The sequence below is a fragment of the Protopterus annectens genome, chromosome 1.part0, assembly GCF_019279795.1.
Source record: "Protopterus annectens isolate FY-2018-M chromosome 1.part0, PAN1.0, whole genome shotgun sequence".
NCBI lineage: Eukaryota > Metazoa > Chordata > Ceratodontiformes > Protopteridae > Protopterus > Protopterus annectens.
Window position 1 is genome coordinate 1138036844 of NC_056725.1, and position 22758 is coordinate 1138059601.

Consider the following 22758-nt stretch of genomic DNA (forward strand, 5'->3'; position numbering starts at 1 on the left):
GCCAGGGGTATAAAAGATGCAGCCGATGCCATTTTCTTCAGTCTTTCTTGCCGCGCGGTGCCCGAAGCAAAAGCAGTTCGCAAGTGCCGGTCGGCTGACTCCTGAGATTTTCAAAGACTAATTTCAGATCCGAAGTCTTCATTAAAGCTAAGTACCCTGTTGGGGAAACTTTTTTTTTCTTGCTCCAGACCGATGTCAGAAAAAGTTAACAATTGTATTTCTTGTGGGAAGCAAATATCTCATAAGGATTTTCATTATTACTGTATTCCTTGCCTAGGCCCTGATCATAGCGTTGCTAGCTGTCGGTTTTGCGCTAGATTAAACCAACACACTATTAAGCATAGGTACAATTTTGCCTTTCATTATTTTGGCCGCAGATTCAATTATATAATGCCGGCGGAACAGCCGACGACCGGAGTTTACAAAAAGCGCAAGGAAAAAGAAAAGGACAGGCATCCGAGGTCCAAAACCGACGACGAGGCTACCATTAAGCCAGTCGCCGGTTCGCCAGTTCTCAGTGAGGCGCTGTCGCAGCCCCTGACGCCCGCTGCCTCAGAGCCACAGGCCGTTGCCGACTCCCACGTGGAGCCAAATAGGCCTCTGGATACTCAAGGTATTGGACACTCGGAAACTATCCCCTCAGATAGGTCCGGAGCCGCTGAGCAGGCATCAGCTTCTGAGGGTGTTTTCAGACCTACACAGCTATATGTTAAGCCAACCTCCGCTTCAAAGACAAAAGACGAAAGCAGCTCTAAAGACAAAGAAACAAGTACAGCTTTCTCCTAGACAGACTTCCATGCCTAAAAAACAGATGCTCAAAATGGCCGAACACCTAATTACCTTGATCAGGGGTTCCCATCCCCCTCCTGATAAGAGGCCTAGGCAAGAGACAGAATGTGAATCTTCTGATCAGGTTTCCATTTCCTCTGACTCTTCCTCTGAGCAGGAATACTCTCTTCCTCCCTATGAGGTTTCTGATGCTGAAGAATCTATCCCTTCAGCCTCTCCTCCTGAGGATTATTCTTTTGGGGAAACCCTGCATACCATGAGGGAGCATTTCCACTGGGAGAGCCAAAACTACTCAGAATCAAAGAAAAGGCTTAGAGATTTTCTTTTACTACCACAGCACAGGCCTCTTGCTATTCCCCCTGTTAGACATTGTGGATGATGTATTTTCATAGTCCGGCCTTTCTCATGACTCTTTACCCCCTGCCCCCTGTTAAACCAGACAGATACTACAGAGTTCCGGATTCACATAAATTTCTTTATAAAAACCCTGCTGCTGACCCCGAAACCATTTCTCAGGTTCCCAAAGGGGTCAAGGCTTCCACTGCAAAAAACCTTATTCCCTTTGATAGGGATTCAAGGGCACTAGACAGATGGGGGAAAACAGTTTACACTTCTGCTACTTTGGCTGTGAGGGCTTTAAACTGTCAATTTCATATGCTTAAATATCAGCAATATTTAATGTCACTGCTTAAACAGAAAATGTTGACTAATTCTGATTGTGCAGAAAATAAGGGAATGCAGGATTTATTGCATGCAACTGAACAAGTAGGAAAGCATACATTGCAATGTGGTTTTGATTCTCTGGAGGCCTTTTGCAGGGCCACAGTTACGGGTTCTGTCATTAGGAGACATGCTTGGTTAAAGGAACAGAATCTGCCTGATCATGTTAAAGCAAAATTATTAGATGCGCCATTACAGCATGATACTTTATTTGGTGTTAAAGCAGAGGAGGTGTTGAAGAAAGTGGACAAAGCGAAATCTATGCAAAACAGTAAAGGATTTCTTATAGGAACAGCCACCCAGATTTAGCAGGAACTGGCCTACAAAAAATTGGTCCTTTCCAGTGTCAGACAGGCCACAAAGAGGCAGGTACAGACGCCCCAGAGGCAGATCCCAGCCCCAGGGCTCTTACAGGCCTAAACAGTGGGGCGCTTCTACCTCCAAAAGTGGAGAAGACAAATCACAGCCATTCAGGAAACGGTCCCAATAACATTTCTCTGCCAGCGCCAAGCACTTATCTTTTGATAGCCCCCTTGGGGGGAAAGCTAGCATTTTTTTCTCAGAATTGGCACAGGATCACCCAGGACAAATGGGTATTGAATATAGTGTAAAACAAAACTAAATAATCACCAAGAACGTAGTTTTTAATGAAGCTTTCGGGCACACATCCCTTCATCAGCATACATAATCATATCTAAATGTTCTTTATATAGAGGGTCATTTAAAAAACACATGATCAGAACCAGCCTATAACAATATATCTAAAACAATTACATCATTACATAAGTTTAAAATGTGTAATCAATGCCCTATATAAACATATCATGGAATTTGAGACTCATAACTTTAAATTTAGAGTGGTAGATATAGTTAAACAATGTATAAGAGGTGGGGATATAAATAATGCTATAGAGTTAAAAGAACTAGACTGGATAATTAGATTACAGGCAGACTCAACTCCAGGTCTTAATAGTGCAGTCAGTATAAAACCTGTCTTAGTCAGAAAGCAATTAGAAATAAAATAATATAAGATAAAAATATATGCCAAATATATGTATATGTATATTATTATACTGTCTTATAGATGATATTTATGTTTAGTAAATTTTGTCATTTTTAAAGTTTTTATATATAGAAATTTCAAATATAAATAGTTGATTACACATTTTAAACTTATGTAATGATGTAATTGTTTTAGATATATTGTTATAGGCTGGTTCTGATCATGTGTTTTTTAAATGACCCTCTATATAAAGAACATTTAGATATGATTATGTATGCTGATGAAGGGATGTGTGCCCGAAAGCTTCATTAAAAACTACGTTCTTGGTGATTATTTAGTTTTGTTTTACTTGGATATTTGGCAGTGAAGTGTTTTCTGGATTATTGAATATAGTGTCCCAGGGCTACTGGTTCCACTTTCACACCCTGCCAAGGGCAAAGGATACGCCAGACCTGCCACACAATCAATGGGCAGAGGCTCAAAACCAAGTTTCATACCTCATGGACATGAGGGCCATTCAGCAAGTACCACAGCAAGAGTAGGGACAAGGATTTTACTCAAGACTTTTCTTGGTACCCAGAAAGGATAAAGCCTGGAGACCAATACTGGACCTGTCTTTTCTAAATACTTTTCTGGACGTTCCAAAATTCAAAATGTTGACTCTGCAGCAGCTTCTGCCAATGCTGGGCAAGAAGGCTTGGCTTGTAACTTTGGACCTAAAAGAGGCATACCTGCATGTACCAATCAGACAATCTTGCAGAAGATACCTCAGATTCATAGCTGGCTGAATGCACTACCAATTCTCTGCACTGCCCTTTGGCTTATCTACTGCGCCCAGGGTCTTCACAAAATGCCTGGCACCAGTAATTGCATTTTGCAGACAGAGGAATTCAAATATATCCTTACTTGGACGACTGCCTTATTCAAGCAGAGAACAAGGACATTCTACTAAAACATCTGGCATTTGTAAAAAGATTAATAGTTTGCCTAGGGTACACAGTAAACGAAAATAAATAAAAACTAGTACCCTCTCAAGAGATAATATTCCTCGGTGCAAGCTTAAATGCAACTGCCCAGATGGCTTATCTCACGCCAGACAAACAAAGGCAACTGACTTCTTACGTCAAAATGTTGGCAACAAAGACCCAGTTGACTGCAAGAAAAATTCTGCAGGCTTTGGGCTTCATGGCATCCTGCATTCTACTAATTCCATATGCCAGACTGCATATGAGGAAACTACAATGGTATCTAAAAAGTGTTTGGACTCAACATTGCCAGAGCCTGGAAACATTAATTACCCTCCTTCCTTGCCTGCAGTAGGAGTTTCGATGGTGGGCGCAGGCCTGTCACCACAACAAGGGACAGCCATTCAGCCAACCCACAGCCAGACAGGCAATTACAATAGATGCATCAGATTATGCCTGGGGGGCCCACATGGCAGGAACATGTATTCAGGGTTCATGGCTCACAAGCCAAAGGCATCTTCATATCAATCAAAAAGAGATGTTGGCTGTTCAAAATGCCCTGACAGCTTTCAAGGATCTTCTCCATCCAGGACAACTACTGATAAGGACGGACAATGCTACAGTCATGTGGTACATAAACAAGCTGGGAGGCACACATTCTTACCCCCTCTGCAGACAAGCCATGACTTTGTGGGACACAGCATTGACTTGTCAAGTACACCTGCAAGCACAATTCCTGCCAGGAAAGATAAATACTCTGGCAGACGAATTAAGCAGAAACCTCACGGATCCCCACGAGTGGAAACTGGATCCACAAGTCTTCAGCATGATAACAAAGGAATGGGGATGCCCAGACATAGATCTATTTGCCCCCCACAACTGCCAACTACAGAGATTCTGAACAAGGACTTATCACAAGCAAGCATGGAAAGTGGATGCTCTATCATTCAGCTGGGAAACTCTAACAGTTTATGCCTTTCCTCCTCTGCCTCTCCTCCCGAAGATACTCCTAAAGGTCAGACAAGAGAAGCCAAAAATGATTCTAATTGCCCCAGACTGGCCCCACCAGCACTGGTACCCAATCCTAAAGAGCTTGTCTCAAGGCCCAGCCTGGACATTACCTCTAATTCCTCATTTACTGACCCAACAAAACAATCAGATCCTGCACAGCCAACTCAGGACCTTAAATCTGGCAGCATGGCGGATAGTGTAGCCATTCAGAACGCACCTGTCTCTAAAGCAGTAATGGATGTTATTTTGGAGGCCAGGAGGCCCAGTACCAGAAAATCTTATGCAGAAAAAGGGAAGAGATTCTGTGTTTGGAACCAGGCACAAGGGATTGACACGTTTGTACCAAATATTCCTCCGATTTTGCAATACCTAACTGAGATGCTGGACAAAGGCCTATCCTTTTCATCAATTAAAATCCATGCCTCTGCCATTTCAGTTCATTACAATATGGAACTACCTATTTTTTTCTCATCCATTGCTAAGGCAGTACCTCAGAGGGGCCAAAAATATAAGACCCCCAAGGAGAGCACCAATACCTGCATGGAACCTCAACTATGTCTTGGAAAAACTTACACTACCGCCATTTGAGCCAGCCAATACAGCTGAGATAAAATTTTTATCATGGAAAACAGCTCTGCTCCTAGCAATAACCTCTGCAAGACCAGTCTCAGAGTTACAGGCATTCATGGCTGTGGAACCTTTTATCATATTCCATCCAGACAGGGTTTCTCTGAGGACGAACCCGACTTTTATGCCTAAGGCAGTGTTCAGTGTGGCCCTTAATCAAACCATTCATTTGCCTACTTTTTATCCAAACCCACAGAATAAGGGTGAGAGACTCCTACATTCTTTGCACATACACAGACAGCTATGCTTCTACTTGGACAGAACTAAAGCTTTCAGAAAGTCTGAGCAATTCTTAGTGGCATATGCTGCAGGATCACAAGGAAAAGCTATCTCTAAGCAGACTATTTCAGAATGAATAGGTCACTGCATTCATTTCTGCTATGCACTACATGGCAAATCAGTGCCTAAGGGCATTAGGCCACATTCAACCAGAGCAGCAGCCACTTCAGCAGCCTTCCTCAGTGGAGTACCAACCAAAGACATTTTAGAGGCTGCAACTTGGAGTTCAGTGCACACTTTTACCAAGCACTACCACTTACCTCTTTACTCTAAATCCAGAGCAAGCTTTGCCACTGCAGTTCTGCAGGGCCTTTATAGCCCCTCCTAATCCTATTTACATCCAGCCACCCAACCTTTGGGATTCAACCCAAGTGTAATGACTGCAACAGTGAAACACGATGAACATAGTACAGTTGTGTACCTACCATAAATGTAGATGTTCGAGTGTATTTGCTGTTGCAGTCCAGGTTACCCACCCACCATCCCCCTTTTCTTTGCTGGAACTTATCTGTACTTCTCTATCCTATACAACCTATGTGGTGTATTTGCTGTTAGATGAAGGAAATATTTACTTTAGTGCATGCATATTTATTGGCATAATTTTTAGCCTACCATTGTGGGGGCACCTGACATCTTGGGCAAGAAAAACTGAAGAAAATGGCGTCGGCTGCATCTTTTATACCCCTGGCGCACTGACGTCAGGGAAGAGGCGACAGCAACCGACGCCGGACCAAGACTTTGGAATTCAGGCTGACTGCGGGTAGCCTTCCAGCAGGATAACCCAAGTGTAATGACTGCAACAGTGAATACACTCGAACATCTACATTTATGGTAGGTACACAACTGTACTTTTCTAATATGTGCACCATGGTAAGCCTATCCCCAAGGGGATCAGATCTGATTCCACCAGGACTGCATCTACTTCTGCAGCCTTTCTCAGAGGGGTTCCTACCAGAGACATTCTAGAAGCTGCAACCTGGAGCTCAGTTCATACGTTCACCAAACATTACCATTTACCTCTCTTCTCTAAATCCAGAGCTGGTTTTGCCACTGCTGTCCTGCAGGGCCTTACAGCTGCTTCTAATTCTGTATAAATCCATCCTCCCCAACCATAGCTTTGGGAATCTACCCAAATGTAATGACTGCAGCAGTGAAACACAAAGAACATAGTACAGTTGTGTACACTTACCATAAATGTAGATGTTTGACTGTATTCACTGTTGCAGTCCTGATTACCCACCCTCCAGCCCCCTGTTTTTTCTCTTACTATACCTTTTCTTTCTTTTAATATGCTTAAAAGCCTTTTTGGTGTATTTGCTTTTGATTGGAGGTATATTGTTTGTGTTCTAAAGTATATATATATATATATATATAATATATATATATATATATATATATATATAATATTTTGCTCTCCATTTGGGGGGCACCTGACATTCTGGGGCAAGAAAAACTGATGAAAATGGCGTCGGCTGCATGTTTTAAACCCCTGACGTCATGGAAGAAGGGGCAGCAACCGACGCAGAACCCAAGACTTTGTTAATCAGGCCGACTGAAGACAACCTGCCAGCAGATTACCCAAATGTAATGACTGCAACAGTGAATACACTCGAACATCTACATTTATGGTAAGTGTACACAACTGTACTTTCTCTCTCTCTCCCCTCTCTGTGTCTATTACTCACCCCTTACAGGGGGTTTGGTATTGGTATTTACTTTTTACTGGTGGTGACTTTCCCACCATAGCTTAGCTCCCTATTGGGGGGCTCCTGACATTTGGGGCAAGAAAAACTGATGTAATAGTGTCGGCTGCCTGTTTTTATACCCCTGACTACCTGATGTCAGTCCTGGAGCGACAGCAACCGATGCAGAAATACTAAGTCCCTGGTATTCAGGTCGACTGACCCAAGTGTAATGACTGCAACTGTGAATGCACTCGAACATCTATATTTATGATAATTGTACACAACTGTACTTTTTGGAACTTAAACTTCTGGGTTTGAGCCCTTCTTTTTTTTTTCTGTCAGCTAGTCCTGTCTCTTTGTAGCTATACTGGCCTTATGGCAAAAAACTTGATCTGAGGTAATGGGAATAGACAAAGAATTTATGGGTAGAGGGAGGAGCTCGTGAGTTGGATCCAAAGTCTGAAGTATGCGCCCAAGTCAGATCTGAGGATCGATCTGAACACGTGTTGAGGAAGAATGAAAATGGACAAAACGGATGTCTAGGTACGGCGCGTGCATAACTTTTAAATCATACCATATAAGTGATACACCCCTCCAGATGGACACTGTTGTACGGGATCCCAGCATTCCTGTTGTTGGTTCCTTATCTTTCACTATTGTGTCTCCATAGTAGTATGGAAATCCTGACTGGTGTGGATGTTTTCCAAAAACATCTGCTGTAAGTTTTCAGTTCCCCTTTGCACATATCTTATCAGACCCATTCAATATAATGCCCCTTTTGGCATGTATTTGTCAAGGTATATCACTCAGCTAAAGAGACCTCCTAAGTTTTAACTAAAAAGATTAATAGCCCAAAGGCAATCTGTTTATTATAGGTTCCTCTGCTGTGTTTTTGTGTAGCATTACAAGCCATGAAAGACCCAACCCTCCTTGACCTCCTATTCCTTTGCAGAAAAAAATGGTTCCTCAAATACCCAGTTAACAGATGCATTAAACACACTTGCATGATCGAGGTGAAGAGTTGTATCCTTGCATATCCCTCACCTCTGGAACAAACTTCTAGTATGTCGAGCAGAGCAGCACCCTTGCTGCCTTCAAGGTAAATGTAAATAATTGGATGGATAACCTTAAATTCTGCTCCAGTCTTCTTTATGTTTCTTTCTTCAAGGCAGGAGAACTTCTCAATATGGTTTATTGGCTAGGCTTGTAATGGTACTTATACTGATTGCTGGTTAATTACTTATAAGCTTAATGCACATTCTACCAAGGCAGCTGCCACATGAGCAACATTCCTCAAAAAACGACTCTGCCCACTAGAGTATTTGTATGATATCCATTTTGTCTTCAATATACACTTTTCCCAAACGGGACAGGCTGGGCATAAGTCCAAGAGCTTAGTGAACTTTGGTATTGTCATTTTGCAGGGCTTACTCTGTGTGCTGTATCTGGTCTGGCTATGTTGTCTGCCTCTCAGAATTGACAATGCTTTGGAAATTCTCATTAGGTCATAAATACTCCTGTGACAGTGATCCTTGCAAAGAACATAGTAAAGGTGTGTGAGCACCTTTGTCTTAAGATTAGATTTTAAAAAGGTTGCTGTTGCAGTACCTGTGTCCATGGCTGAAGTGGGGAGAAAATACCAAGTAGTTGCTCACTGTCCACTACTGATCCGTAACCCTGTGTACAGTAGCAGGCCGTGAGCTCTATTTGCTTCTCTCCCATAGTGTATTTTGGCGCTCTGGTTCTCTATTTGCCATTAGACTAAATGAGAACATAAGTAAGATGCTGCTACCTACACAGGACATGTCCCTCTCCTTCTCACCAGTAATAAATATACTGAAGATGGCATAGGCTGACTTCATCTTTTGTTCAAGATGCAGGCCTGCGTCCCTCCACTTAGGAGTCACAAGCATGAGCTGAGATATCTGAAGAACTCTTGGGAGTATGTGGCTGTGCAAACATCCACTTGAAGCAAATTCCCATAGGCCATAGATACAAATACAACAGTGATTCTCTTTGAAAGTCTATTGTTTATGTTGAGTGTGCTTGCTTATGTTGTGTGCTTGCTGTACTGTACTCTGTACATTGAATCCATCTGCCATGTTTCTGACTTCCAGTTTTGCTGTGTTAGTCTTTGCTTGGTCTAGAGTGGTACACATTGTTCTTCTAGACCCTCTGCAGTGCCATTTAAACGTTTTTTTTTTTTTTAAAGAAGATCATGGTACTAAGCCTTGTACTGTATAGTACAAGACTTGGTAACATAATCATCCATTAACTCCTCTGAGTGCAGGGATGCATACCCATATCCTAAATTATAAGCTGCAGCCAGCCTGCGCCATCTTCAGTGTTTTTTTGGTGGCGAGGAAAAGAGGAGAATATCTACTCTACTAGTAACTCTTTCTATAAGGAATGGTCCCCATCTGGTAGTAGCATCCATGTCTGATGTTGAGCCATTTTAACACATGCTACCATCCCTTCAGTCATTCCTAATAGTCATCTATGCAGACTTGTCTGGTAGGTATCCTTATTAAAAAGTGTTATTCTTGGTTTGCAATAACGGTAGGGAGAAACCGGACCATAGCAGTGGCGTTATCTGGCAATGTTGCAGTTGCTGGGGGGGGGGGGACCGACCCATGCTGCGATGATGCAGGTAGACCAAGTGCACTATGCAGACTTGTCTGGTAGGTATCTTTATTAAAAAGTGTTATTCTTGGCTTACAATAACTGAAGGGAGAAACCGTAGCAGTTGTGTGGGTGTGGGTTGCTGTGTTTGTGGAAGGTGGAGGTGTGCCTTTGTAAGTGTGGTGCGAATGTTATGCATTATGAAATGGAGAAATTAAGAGTAAAATTTTGCTCAGTGAAGTCCCTAGCAATTTCATCACTGCTTGATTCAGACATATACATTCCCTTGTGTTTGTCAGTACTATGTTTGAGTGCATTGTTTTGAAGTGTGGTATCACTGCTACAGCTGCTGGTACTCTTTCAATACAAGTATATGCTTCTCCAGGAGTCTGTTACTGAGAGGATGAGAAACACACTACAAGTATACAACTAAGACAAACTACATAAAGCAATAGTAAGAAAGTACTAGGTCACATCAGAGGCTTGGGAGGTCATTGTTAAGAAAATGAGAACTGTTGTAAAATGTATCATTAAATACCATAAGTTCAGATTATACTATAAGAGAATAACTATGTAAAGATAACCATGTCAGCAGCCAAAATGCATTACAAGTTGAATATTTTACTGTGCACATTTTAAAAATTGGATAGACTAGCCTAAACTCTGGACTGATGAGTTTGCTTTTTTTTTTTATTCTTGGGAATTGCTATTCAGAAGTGAAGAGACATACAAGGGAACAGATGTTCTTCATCTCACATTGCTGCAGTCCTTACACTTGGGTAGTCCGCTGTCCTCGGTCGGCCCGAATATCAAAGTATTAGGCTGACGTCGGTCAAGGCGCTTTAGACTGACATCAGGACGTCAGGGTACAAATGCGCATGACCGACGTCATATCCTCAGTCTTTTTTGCCGCATGGTCCGATGCAGAAGCAGCGTTGCAAGTGCCATTCGGCGTTCTGAAATTTTTCGAATTCGGAGTTTCAGACCGAGTCAAAGTTGGCTAAGTACCCCGTTGGGGAATATTTTAGTTTTTTCTTGCCTCAGTGGTTTATCGGATGTCAGAAAAAGTGAATAACTGTATTTCTTGTGGGAAGCAGATACCGCATAGGGACTATCATACTTTGTGTATTCCTTGTTTGGGGCCTGAGCACGACGTTGTTGGGTGTCGCTTTTGTGCTAGGTTCAATAAACGCACTATTAAGCGAAGGTTAGATTGTGCCAGGTTGGTCTTCGGGAAGCGGTGCAATTACAATATGCCGTCGGATGCTCCGGCCGCTTCTTCAGAAGCGCAAAGACAAAGCTGCTAAGCCCAGGCAAGAAGAGTCGTCCGTACCGGACGCCGGTTCTTTAGAGGCGTCAGTGGAACCGGTGGTTCCACCGGAGGCTTCTCTGGAATCCCAGGGAGAGACTTTGATATTGCAGGATGTGGCCTCTCAGGAGGCAGGTCAGGCTGAAGGGGCTTCTCAAGTTACTGTACTCCCCTCCCTTCCTAGGGTGGTTAGGCCCTCTCCTTCTGTTTCCAAGGCTTCTCCCAGAGGCAGGCCAGGTTTAACTTCTGTTGGTGTCACTCCTAGTTCTACAGGATCTGTGCCCAAGAAGCACATGCTTAAAATGGCAGAAGATTTAATTACTTTGATTAGAGGTTCTTTACCCCCTCCTGATAAGAGGCCTAGGGTGGAACCTGAGTTGGGGAGTTTTGAGCAGGCTTCGGATGTTTCAGAGTCTTCGGCTGAAGACTTGCAGGAGTACTCTCCTTATTCTGATTCTGATGCAGATGATTCGACTCCTTCTGCCTCTCCTCCAGAGGATTTTTCTTTTTCAGAGACTCTTCATTCCATGAGGGAACATTTTAAGTGGGAAGGTCAGGACTTCTCTGATTCCAGGAAAAGGCTTAGGGAATTTTTGCTTTTACCCCAGCATAGGCCTTTGGCTATACCACCTGTTCTGGATGTTGTGGAAGATGTGTTTGCAGAGGCTTCACTTAATCCTGATTCTTTGCCTCCTGCTCCTGTTAAACCGGATAGGTATTACAGGGTGCCTGAGGCTCATAAATATCTTTATAAGAGTCCTAGGGCGGACCCAGAAACTGTTAGTCAGGGACCTAAGGGTGTCAAGGCCTCTGTTGTAAAAATCCGGTTCCTCCAGATAAAGAGGCCAGAGCTTTGGATAGATGGGGAAAGAAAGTCTATACTTCTTCCACCTTAGCTATGAGGGCTTTGAATTGTCAGTTTCACATGTTGAAATATCAAAATTATCTTCTTACTCAATTGAAGTCTAAGGTAGATGCTCTGGCGGAAGGCATTGAGTGTAAGGAATTACAAGATTTGGTACATGTCTCTGAGCAGGTGGGTAAGCATTCTTTACAATGTGGTTTTGATGCTGTACAGGCCTCGTCTAGGGTGGCTGCCACTGGGTCAGTTCTTCGCAGGCACGCCTGGCTGAGGGATCAGAATTTATCTGACCATGTTAAGACAAGGATTTTGGATTCTCCTTTACAGTCTGATGTGTTGTTTGGTTCTCCTGTGGAGTTAGTCTTGAAGAAAATGGAAAACAAGGCTAAGTCTATGCAGGCTGTTAAAGATTTTTTGCAAGTTCAGCCTCCGAAGTTTAGTAGGAATTGGCCTGCTAAGGGGTGGACGTACCCTTCTTATGATTCACAGTCTAGGGGTAGATCTAGGCGTGGTAGGGGCAGAGCTCAGAGCTCCTTCAGACCTAGAACAGGGAGTTCACCTGCACAATCTTGGTGAGGGCAGGGGCCAGTCCTTTCGTAAACAGGCCCAATGACCTACCTTTTCAGCTGCCAGATCCTTCTTGCCTGGCAGCACCTTTGGGAGGAAGGTTGGCACTCTTCAAGGAAAATTGGAGTTTGATTACCCAAGACAGATGGGTATTGGATATCATACACCAAGGTTACAGGTTTTATTTCCATACCTTGCCTCCTTTCAAAGGCATGCCGGACGTTCCTCCTCAGCAAAGACTAGAGGCTCACAAACAAATTTCTCTGCTGCTTCAAATAGGGGCCATACAACCGGTCCCTCTGCCAGAAGTGGGCCTAGGATTTTATTCTCGCCTGTTCCTAGTACCAAAGAAGGGGAACAGGTGGAGACCAATTTTGGATTTATCTATCCTCAACACTTATCTGGACATTCCCAAGTTCAAAATGTTGACGTTACAACAGCTTTTGCCTCTGCTGGGCAAAGATCACTGGATGGTGACTCTGGATCTCAAGGAGGCTTACCTTCATGTTCCTATCAGGCTAAGTTGCAGGAAGTATCTGCGTTTTCGGGCTGGGACTTCTCATTATCAGTTCTCTGCATTGCCCTTTGGCTTATCTACTGCGCCCAGAGTGTTCACGAAGGTTCTGGCTCCAGTGATAGCTTTCTTCAGGCTAAGAGGAATACAGATTTATCCTTATTTGGACGATTGCCTGATTCTGGCCCAAGGAAAGGACAAACTTCTTCATCATTTACAATATGTGATAGCAGTGCTAAGATGCCTGGGGTATTCTGTGAACGAAATAAAGTCCAGTCTAGTACCCTCTCAGGACATGTGCTTTCTGGGTGTGAGACTGAATACAGCATCCCAGATGGCCTTTTGACCCGGACAAACAAAAGAATCTTTCTCTGTACTTCCATCAATTGTCTCATCAGTCCAGGCTGACTGCAAGGACAGTCCTTCAAGCCTTGGGGTTCATGGCATCTTGTATTCTGGTGCTTCCCAATGCCAAACTGCATATGAGGAAGCTACAATGGTATCTCAAAATGTATGGACACAGCACTGCCAAGATATGGACACTGTCATTCAGATAATACCTTGCATTCAAAAGGAATTTTTGTGGTGGGCTCAGGAATGTCACCTAAACAAGGGACTCTCTGTGACCCGGCCAGAGGCGAGTCAGATTCTAACGACAGATGCCTCAGACAAAGCTTGGGGAGCTCATCTAAATGGAAAGTGGGTACAAGACACGTGGCCTGCCAGATTTCAACATCTACATATCAACTTGAAGGAGATGTTAGCAGTCCAATTTGCATTAATAGCTTTCAAGGATTTACTTCTTCCAGGGCAGGTGTTGGTTCTAACAGACAACACAACTGTCATGTGGTACATCAACAAGCAAGGGGAGCATTCTTATCCTCTATGCAGACAAGCAATGATTTTGTGGGAGACTGCTCTCAGTTTACAGCTAAATCTTCAGGCAAGGTTTCTGCGGAGCACAGAACTCCTTAGCAGATGTGTTGAGCAGACAAATTATGGATCCCCACGAGTGGAAATTGGATCCTCATGTATTTCAGAAATTGACAGTGTTATGGGGAACTCCAGACATAGATCTGTTCGCTTCTCCACTAAACTACCAGCTGCCAAAGTTTTGCACAAAAAGGTTTCATCCCACAGCTTGGAAAGTGGATGCTCTTTCATTCAATTGGAGCAAGCTTCATGTGTATGCCTTTCCACCTCTGCCTCTCCTCCCAAAGGTACTCCTGAAGGTCAGACAGGACAAGCCAAAGATGATTTTAATAGCTCCAGATTGACCTCAACAGCACTGGTACCCATTACTGAGAAGTCTAGTACGGGAGCCTCCATGGCCTTTACCTTCGATTCCACACCTGCTGTCTGAGGAGAACAGTCATTTACTCAATGTCAAACTTCACTCTCTTCACCTAACAGCCTGGCATATTCTGTTTTGAACCCTGGAGGGTCTCAGCTTCCACAGCAAGTTTTGAATGTTATTTTGGAGGCCAGAAGGCCTAGTACAAGGAAAGTGTACGCAGATAAATGGAAGAGATTTTTATGTTGGAGTACAGCAAAGGATTTTGATGTTTCTGAGCCTAATTTAAGTGTGGCTCTTCAATATCTTACTGAGTTACTGGATAAAGGTTTGTCCTTCTCTTCTATTAAGGTTCATGCTGCAGCAATTTCTGCTCACTATGACTGTGACCCACCATTGTTTTCTCATCCTTTGTTTAAGCAATTCCTTAGAGGGGCAAAGAATATAAGACCCCCACGTAGAGCTCCTACTCCTGCTTGGGATCTCAATTTTGTGTTGGAGAAACTCACTCTACAACCTTTTGAGCCTGCAGCTACTGCCGAGTTGAAATATTTATCATGGAAGACTGCTTTTTTGTTGGCCATTACCTCTGCAAGAAGGGTTTCTGAATTACAGGCCCTTATGGCAGTTGAGCCTTTCTTAATTTTCCATAAGGATAGGGTATCTTTGGTACTAATCCTTCCTTTATGCCTAAAGTGGTTTCTAGTGTGGCTTTAAACCAAACTATTCATTTGCCTACTTTTTATGCAAACCCCCAAAATAAAGGGGAAAAGATTTTGCACTCTTTGGATGTACACAGGCAGTTGCGTTATTATTTGAGCAGAACTAAAGGGTTCAGGCAGTCTCAGCAGTTATTTGTTTCATTTGCTTTGGGTTCTCAGGGCAAGCCTGTGTCAAAACAAACTATTTCTAAGTGGATTGGGTTTTGTATTGCTTTCTGTTATTCCCATCATGGTAAGGAGATTCCAGCTGGGATTAGGCCTCATTCCACTAGGGCTACTGCCACTTCTACAGCTTTTTTAAGGGGGGTGGCAACTAAAGATATTTTAGAGGCAGCTACTTGGAGTTCAGTGCATACTTTCTCTAAGCATTATCACCTTCCACTTTACTCTAAATCTAGGGCTGGTTTTGCCACTGCAATTTTACAGGGCATTTTGGCAGCTCCTACTGCTTTATAGTTTTGCCATCCTCCCTTACCTCTGCTTTGGGATTCTACCCAAGTGTAAGGACTGCAGCAATGTGAGATGAAGAACATAGTACAGTTTTGTACCTACCATAAATGTAGATGTTCAAGATCCACATTGCTGCAGTCCAATTCCTCCCTCCTTCCCTCTGTAGTTAGAGGCGGTTGTGTGGGTTGGGTTGTAAATATTGTGGATATTGTATATATTGTACATATGATTAGTGCAAGGGTGGTTGGTTGTTTTTTGCTGTCTTTTGGTTTTGACCTTTCTTTTTAGGGTCTTCTGACATCTGGGGCAAGAAAAGACTGAGGATATGACGTCGGTCATGCGCATTTGTACCCTGACGTCCTGATGTCAGTCTAAAGCGCCTTGACCGACGTCAGCCTAATACTTTGATATTCGGGCCGACCGAGGACAGCGGACTACCCAAGTGTAAGGACTGCAGCAATGTGGATCTTCGAACATCTACATTTATGGTAGGTACAAAACTGTACTTTTTAGTGGCACACCAGGCTATTTATTTATGTCTATTGTCATGCAAAGCTGACTAAATAGTTGAATCTAGCAAAGCTGGAAATGTGAGACTGTAGCCCACTGAAGGAGGGGAGATGGGAGGAGTAACCTGGCCAGGAACTGAAACTTGCAAAACTGCTCCTTGTGAAAAGTCTTTTTTATCTCAGTAATTTGTTGACACTTTTGCAAGTTTCTTTCAGTGAATGGTACATTTGTAAAACTCAGCGCATTCCAGTCAATGACACATGAGCTGCAGACTCTCAAACTTGGCAGTTTTTTTCAGGAGTTCCATTGTAAGTGAATGGAAGTCTAGTCTGACAACAAATGGTAGGGCTATTTGTCCTCACAGTCTGCATTATAGGACAGATTTAGCTTTCCAAAGGAATCACCATGTCTGCCTCCATGAGGGCAGACAAGAGTAAAAACAAAATAAAATTCGGAATGAGTACTTATTTTGCTGAGGGCAGCTTTGGGAGGTGTATTAAATCATGGCAAGATAAAAAAATATGTTTTCTTCATCATTTGCCCGTAGTGGTCCTTTAAGTAAAGCTTTTTAATGTATATGTAGTTGGTTATATTCCTGCTTAGATCTAAGCTGATTTTTACATCCTGAGGATGGATTAGTGCTTTAGTTATCAAAAAGCAAAATATGAAATAAGTTTATGGCTACAACCTTAAGTATACGTCATTCTTCAGTGGGTCTTTTCTTACTGCTCATTGTTCTTGATTTGGGTTTTGAAAGAGATCTGTCACTTACATCCCGAGTTAACACAATGATGTCCACTTTATAACTTGCAGAAAGCATTTTGGATCATGTGGATAAACCAGTATTGTCATTTAGGTACAGTAGTTGTGATCAATGGAGTGTGCTGCAAGAAAGTGAAATCCTTTACCTTCTTGAATATATATTTATGTTGCAGTTTAAGTTTGGCAGTCTGACAGTTGACATTATGTAGCTTGCTGTGGGCTTAGGAGCAGAGTTAATAAATCTGATCAGAGAATATAGCCCTGTTTAAATATTGTGTATGCACATACACTGTGAGGCTGTTTTGCAGTTGAGAGCCTTTTGTAATAAATGAAGCTAGGTTAGAAGGACATTCATGCATTTTAACAAGTATGCCTGATGCTCTTAACTGCCTCAAGTCCTGTAAGAACACTGACTTCAGTTTTTAAATATACAAAATTTCCTGCATCAGAAGTGTATTTTTATATAAACATTGCTGTTTGGTGGCAACAAGCCATATGTTAGATATTTTCAAAACAATAAAATGCAGCCTGTAACGGACCCTGACCAAAGTGCATCTTCTGTTGTATTCTTTGCCAGGACTGCTGTCTAATAGTGTATCATCCGTATAGACCTTTACTTCAGTATGTGCAAGATATGGGGCAGGAGGACATGTTGCTTCCACTTGCATGGTAAGAGAGATTTTCTTTCTAATTTTTACTGTTACATTGATTGTCTAGAAGATATTCTGTTAGAGGAAATGCTGACTCTATTTTGCATGTTAACTTCACTGAGCGTCTATCGCTATTCATTTTCTGTCCACTTCCAATCATAAGAGGTTACTAGGCTAATGGCCCTGGGGCCCTTCCAAGCGTAGCAAAGAGTTTATCCCCAAAAAGAAACCTCAGTCAGCACCTGTCGCCCCTGTCAACGAGAGACATAAGTGGAACCTCTGGGACAAATTTGAGGATGTTCTTCATGTTTCACTGTTGCAGTCATCACACTTTGGTTATCTGCCTGCAGGTAGCCCTCAGTCAGCCCGAATACCAGAGACTTAGTATTTTTGCGTCGGATGCTGTCACTCCAGGACTGACGTCAGGTCGTCAGGGGTATAAAAATAGGCAGCCGACACCATTACATCAGTCTTTCTTGCCGAGGAGCCCAAAGCAGAAGCAGTTCACAAGTGCTGGGCGGCCGCTACCTGAGTTTTCGTTTACTAATTGAATTATCCTGAAGTCTTCTAAAGCTAAGTACCCCATTGGGGATCCTTTTTCTTGCTCTAACCGATGTCAGAAAAAGTTAATAATTGTCTTGCCTGTGGAAAGCAAATACCACACCGAGATGTATCGCCTGTCTAGGCCCAGACCACATGGACAGCAAGTGCATTCAGCGCCACTGGAGCCCAAGTCAAATGCATCTGCACATCAGCCAGAAAGAGATGCTAGCTGTGCAGCACGCTCTGACAGTTTTCAGATCCCTACTGTCACCAGGACACCTGCTAATAAAAACAGACAACACCACAGTTATGTGGTACATCAACAAGAAGGGGGGAACCCACTCTTACCCACTCTGTAGGCTAGCCATGGCCCTGATCTGCAAGCTCAATTCCTGCCAGGCAAACAAAACTCACTGGCAAACGTTTTAAGCAGAAATCTCCTAGACCCACACGAGTGGCAATTAGAGCCACACACCTTCACCCTTCTGATTCAGAAGTGGGGGACACCAGAGGTGGATCCCTTTGCCTCCCCCTGCAATCACCAGCTCAGAAGATTCCGCACCAGGATACCTCACAGCAGGGCCTGAAAAGAGGATGCCCTCTCCTTCCAGTGGGTAAAGCTCTCAATTTATGCCTTTCTCCCTCTGCCCCTCCTCTCGAGTATGGCTCAAGATAAGACAGGACAGACCAAGGACAATTCTGATTACCCCAGACTGGCCACGCCAACACTGGTACCCACTCCTGCGAAGCCTGTCACCGGTGCCACCCTAGCACCTACACCAGAACCCAACCCTGCTCTCTCAGAAGGGGGGACAGATCTTGCATCCGCAACTGCAAACTCTAAATCTTGCAGCCTGGCCTATTCGTTGAATTCTCCCCCAGTAGCCAACCTAAGCAAGCAGGTGCTGGACTTCATCCTTGAAGCCAGAAGATCCAGTACAAGGAAATCCTATTCTGATAAGTGGAAAAGGTACTGCTCCTGGATTCAGTCTAAAGGAGAGGACACAACTCTGCCCTCCCGGACTCTAATCCTGGATTACCTAGCAAATCTACTGCACAGAGGGCTATCCTTCTCCTCCATTAAGTTCCATGCTTCTGCCATTTCGGCTCATTACAACACTGAGCCACCTCTCTTCTCTCACCCTCTTATCAGACAGTTCCTGAGAGGGGCAAACAACTTAAGGCTGCCAAGGAGAGCACCCACCCCTGCTTGGGACCTTAACTTTGTACTGGAAAAGCTCACACTACCCCCCTTTGAGCCTGCAGCGTCAGCAGAGTTAAAATTTCTCTCTTGGAAAACAGCCTTGCCTCTGGCCATCACTTCAGCTAGAAGAGTGTCTGAGCTACAAGCACTAATGGCTGTGGAACCCTTCATTATTTTCCATGCTGACAGGGTTTCTATCAGGACTAACCCTTCCTTCATGCCTAAAGTGGTGTCCAGTGTGGCTCTCAACCAATCTATCCATTTGCTTACCTTCTTCCCTAATCCTCAAAATAAAGGTTAAAGGATCCTGCACTCCTTGGACGTGCACAGACAGCCCAGATTCTACCTTGAAAGGACTAAGCCCTTCAAAAGATCTGACCAGTTACTAGTCAGCTTTGCAACAGGGGCAGAGGGCAAGGCCATGAGAGAGCAAACAGTTTCCAAATGGATAGCACATTGCATCAATTTCTGCTACAAGCACCATGGGAAACCAACCACTCAGGGGGTCAGAACACTTTCCACTAGGGCAACTTCTACCTCTACAGCATTCCTCAAGGGAGTCCTTACCAGGGACATCCTGGAAGCTGCTACCTGGAGTTCTGTACACACCTTCACCAAGCATTACCACCTGCCTATCTTTTCCAAATCCAGGGCAGGTTTTGCAACAGCAGTCCTGCAAGGCATTCTAGCCAGCCCTAACTCTACTTGACTGCCTCCACCCTTCTTCAGCTTTGGGAATCTACCCAAGTGTGATGACTGCAACAGTGAAACACGAAGAACATAGTACAATTGTGTACACTTATCATAAATATAGATGTTAGAGTGTATTCACTGTTGCAGTCCTGGTTTCCCTCCCTCCAGGCCCCTGGTTTTCTCTCTCTTTCTCTCTCTAAACTCGCTATGCCTTTTCCTACCCCCATTTTTCAGGGGTATTGGTATTTACTTTTTTCTGGTGGTGTTTTCCCCCACCATAACTTAGCTCCCTATTGGGGGGCTCCTGACATTTGGGGCAAGAAAAACTGATGTAATGGCATCAGCTGCCTGTTTTTATACCCCTGACGACCTGACATCAGTCCTGGAGCAACAGCAGCCAACGCAGAAATACTAAGTCTCTGGTATTCGGGCCGACTGAGGGCTACCTGCAGGCAGATAATGCAAGTGTGTTGACTGCAACAGTGAATACACTCGAACATCTACATTTATGGTAGATGTACTCAACTGTACTTTTCCCATCCACTCATCAAGGTTGCGCTTGAAGAGGGTCAGCGAAGTGCTCTCTCTGACGTGTATGGGAAGTCTATTCCAGAGACGGGGCAGCCTCTGGGAGACAAACCTCTCTCTCCAGCGGGTTTTGTTGATGTTGCATATTAGATTCAGACCTTTTGAGCAGGTAGTGCATGAGGAGTTAGACTTATGGATATGGAGCATCTCTATTAGGGCAGGGTCCAAGATTGTCTGGTAGGCGAGACACGGATCACCCCTGAGCAATCTGTACGATACCAAGTAGAGTGATAGTGATTTGAGCCTGTCTGCATAGGACAGATGTTGGAGGCCATGCATTCTCTTTGTGAAGTATTTCAGTGGCCTTTCCAGTTGATGCAGATGTTTGGAGAGGTACATCAAAAACGGGGAGTTATACTCAATTATTGGTCTAATGAGGGAGGAGTATAGAGAGGTCATCTCCTTTTTTCTGGATGCATTCCCTTTACTTATGAGATAAACCAAGTAAAAGGATTTTCTGACCACTGCCGCTACATGATGGTCGAATGTGAGGTTATCAACGAGAGTGCCCAGGTCTCTCACCACAGGCTGTGTGCTTAGGGGGGTTACCTTTGATGTGGTAATCAATAGGGGTTGTGTTTTTGCCGAATGGTATGATACTTTTTTTTGCATTTAGCTAGAGGCCATCACTTTGACACCAGTCATTAGCTGTTGAGAGACCCTCTGGTATGTTAACATCATTTGGGGAGTCAGTGACAGCACCTAATTTACAGTTGTCTGCAAACTTGGTCAGCCACAGGCCCTTTGTCTTTGCCTGGAGCTCTGATAAAAAGATTCCAAACAGTAGGGGTCCCAGAACAGATCCCTAGGGAACTCCACTAGTGACAGGTCTGCTATCGGAAGTGGACGTGCCTATTTTTGACTTTGAGGGTTCTGTCAGTGAGCCAGTTGGCCACCCAGCTATGTCAAGAATCTCGATGGCAGCACCCAGATCTGCTCTGAGTTACAGCACAACGGCACAAAAATTACAGCACCAACTGATATTGCCATCATCCTGGCAGATAGGTTCAGTGCTACCTTTACCCCCCACCTCACCCCCTAAAGGGCCCATATCTATACAGGAAGAATGCAGAGTCCCTGTAATCACAACTATGCAGGTAAAAGCTGCACTCTCTAAAGCAAAAAACACAGCATCCCAGGCTGCGTTTTACATGAACTTCAGAACAAACTGGCTCCCCACTTAAGCATCACATTCAATAATAGCCTCGCATCAGGCTTTGTGCCCACTGAATGACGCACAGCAACAGTTATCCCACTCCACAAGGGAACCACCACTGATCCTGGGAACTGTCGACCTATTAGCCTGATGAGCCTGGTCTGCAAGGCCATGGAACGTATCATCATGGAACTCATTAACAAAGACATTGGTAACCTCCTAACTCTGGATCCCACCCAGTTCGGGTTTGTGAAAGGCAGATCATGCCTCCTGAACCTAATCGACGACTTTGAGGCAGTCACCATAGCCGTAGATGAGGGTAAGGTGGTTCACACAGCCTATCTTGACCTCGCCAAGGCTTTTCGACACAATCCCCCATTCTGGAATTATAGCTAAACTCACTAAACTAGGTATAAATCCCTACATCACAAGATGGGTTGCCAACTGGCTCACTGACAGAACCCACAGTGTGAAAGTTGCAGACTCCAAATCTGACCTCAAAGCAGTGACAAGTGGAGTACCACAGGGTTCCGTCCTGGGACCTCTCCTGTTTGGTATCTACTTCTGTGAAGTACAGGCTAACACAGAAGGCCTCTGGCTAACGAAGTTCGCATATGACTGCAAACTAGGAGTCATAGCCAAGTCCCCAAATGATGTGGACATCCTACAGAAGGGCCTCGCTGAAACAGATGCCTGGTATCAGAGCCATGGCCTCAAGCTCAATGCCACAAAGTGCAGTGTCATCCCCTTTGGTAAAAACTCTGTACCCATGAACTACCACATAGGCAGCCATCTACTTAACACCGAATGTGTGATAAGAGACCTTGGGACCCAGGTGGACAGTAGTCTCTCCTTTGATAGTCACATCGCCACAGTAGTCAGGAAGTCCTTCTATGTGGCACAGCTCATCATAAAAGGGTTCTCATCCAGGAAAAAAGAGGTCATTGTTCCTCTCTACTCAACACTCATTAGACCCATTATAGAGTACAATGCCCCTTTTGGAATGTACCTCACAAGACATCTGCAGCAGCTGGAAAGGCCACAGAAGTACCTCACAAAGAGGATTACTGGCCTCAAACAAGTGTCCTACACTGACAGTCTCAAAAAACTCCAGCTTTACTCCATAACATATTGCCTACTCCGAGGTGATCTCTGCCTAACATGTAAAACTATGTCAAACCCAGAGCTGTTGGACATGCTACACCTAAAGAAATCCCAATCCCTCCGAGCTAC

General features: G+C 44.0%; 1 protein-coding gene across 1 annotated transcript in view; it reads left to right on the forward strand.

The window, feature by feature from the left end:
- Positions 1 to 22758, forward strand: part of CCNC (cyclin C) — a 956952-nt gene that overhangs the window by 610218 nt on the left and 323976 nt on the right. Inside the window, exon 8 of the mRNA XM_044065080.1 lies at positions 17269 to 17360. Coding sequence (XP_043921015.1) covers positions 17269 to 17360 — 92 coding nt within the window. The remainder of the gene's footprint in view (positions 1 to 17268; positions 17361 to 22758) is intronic.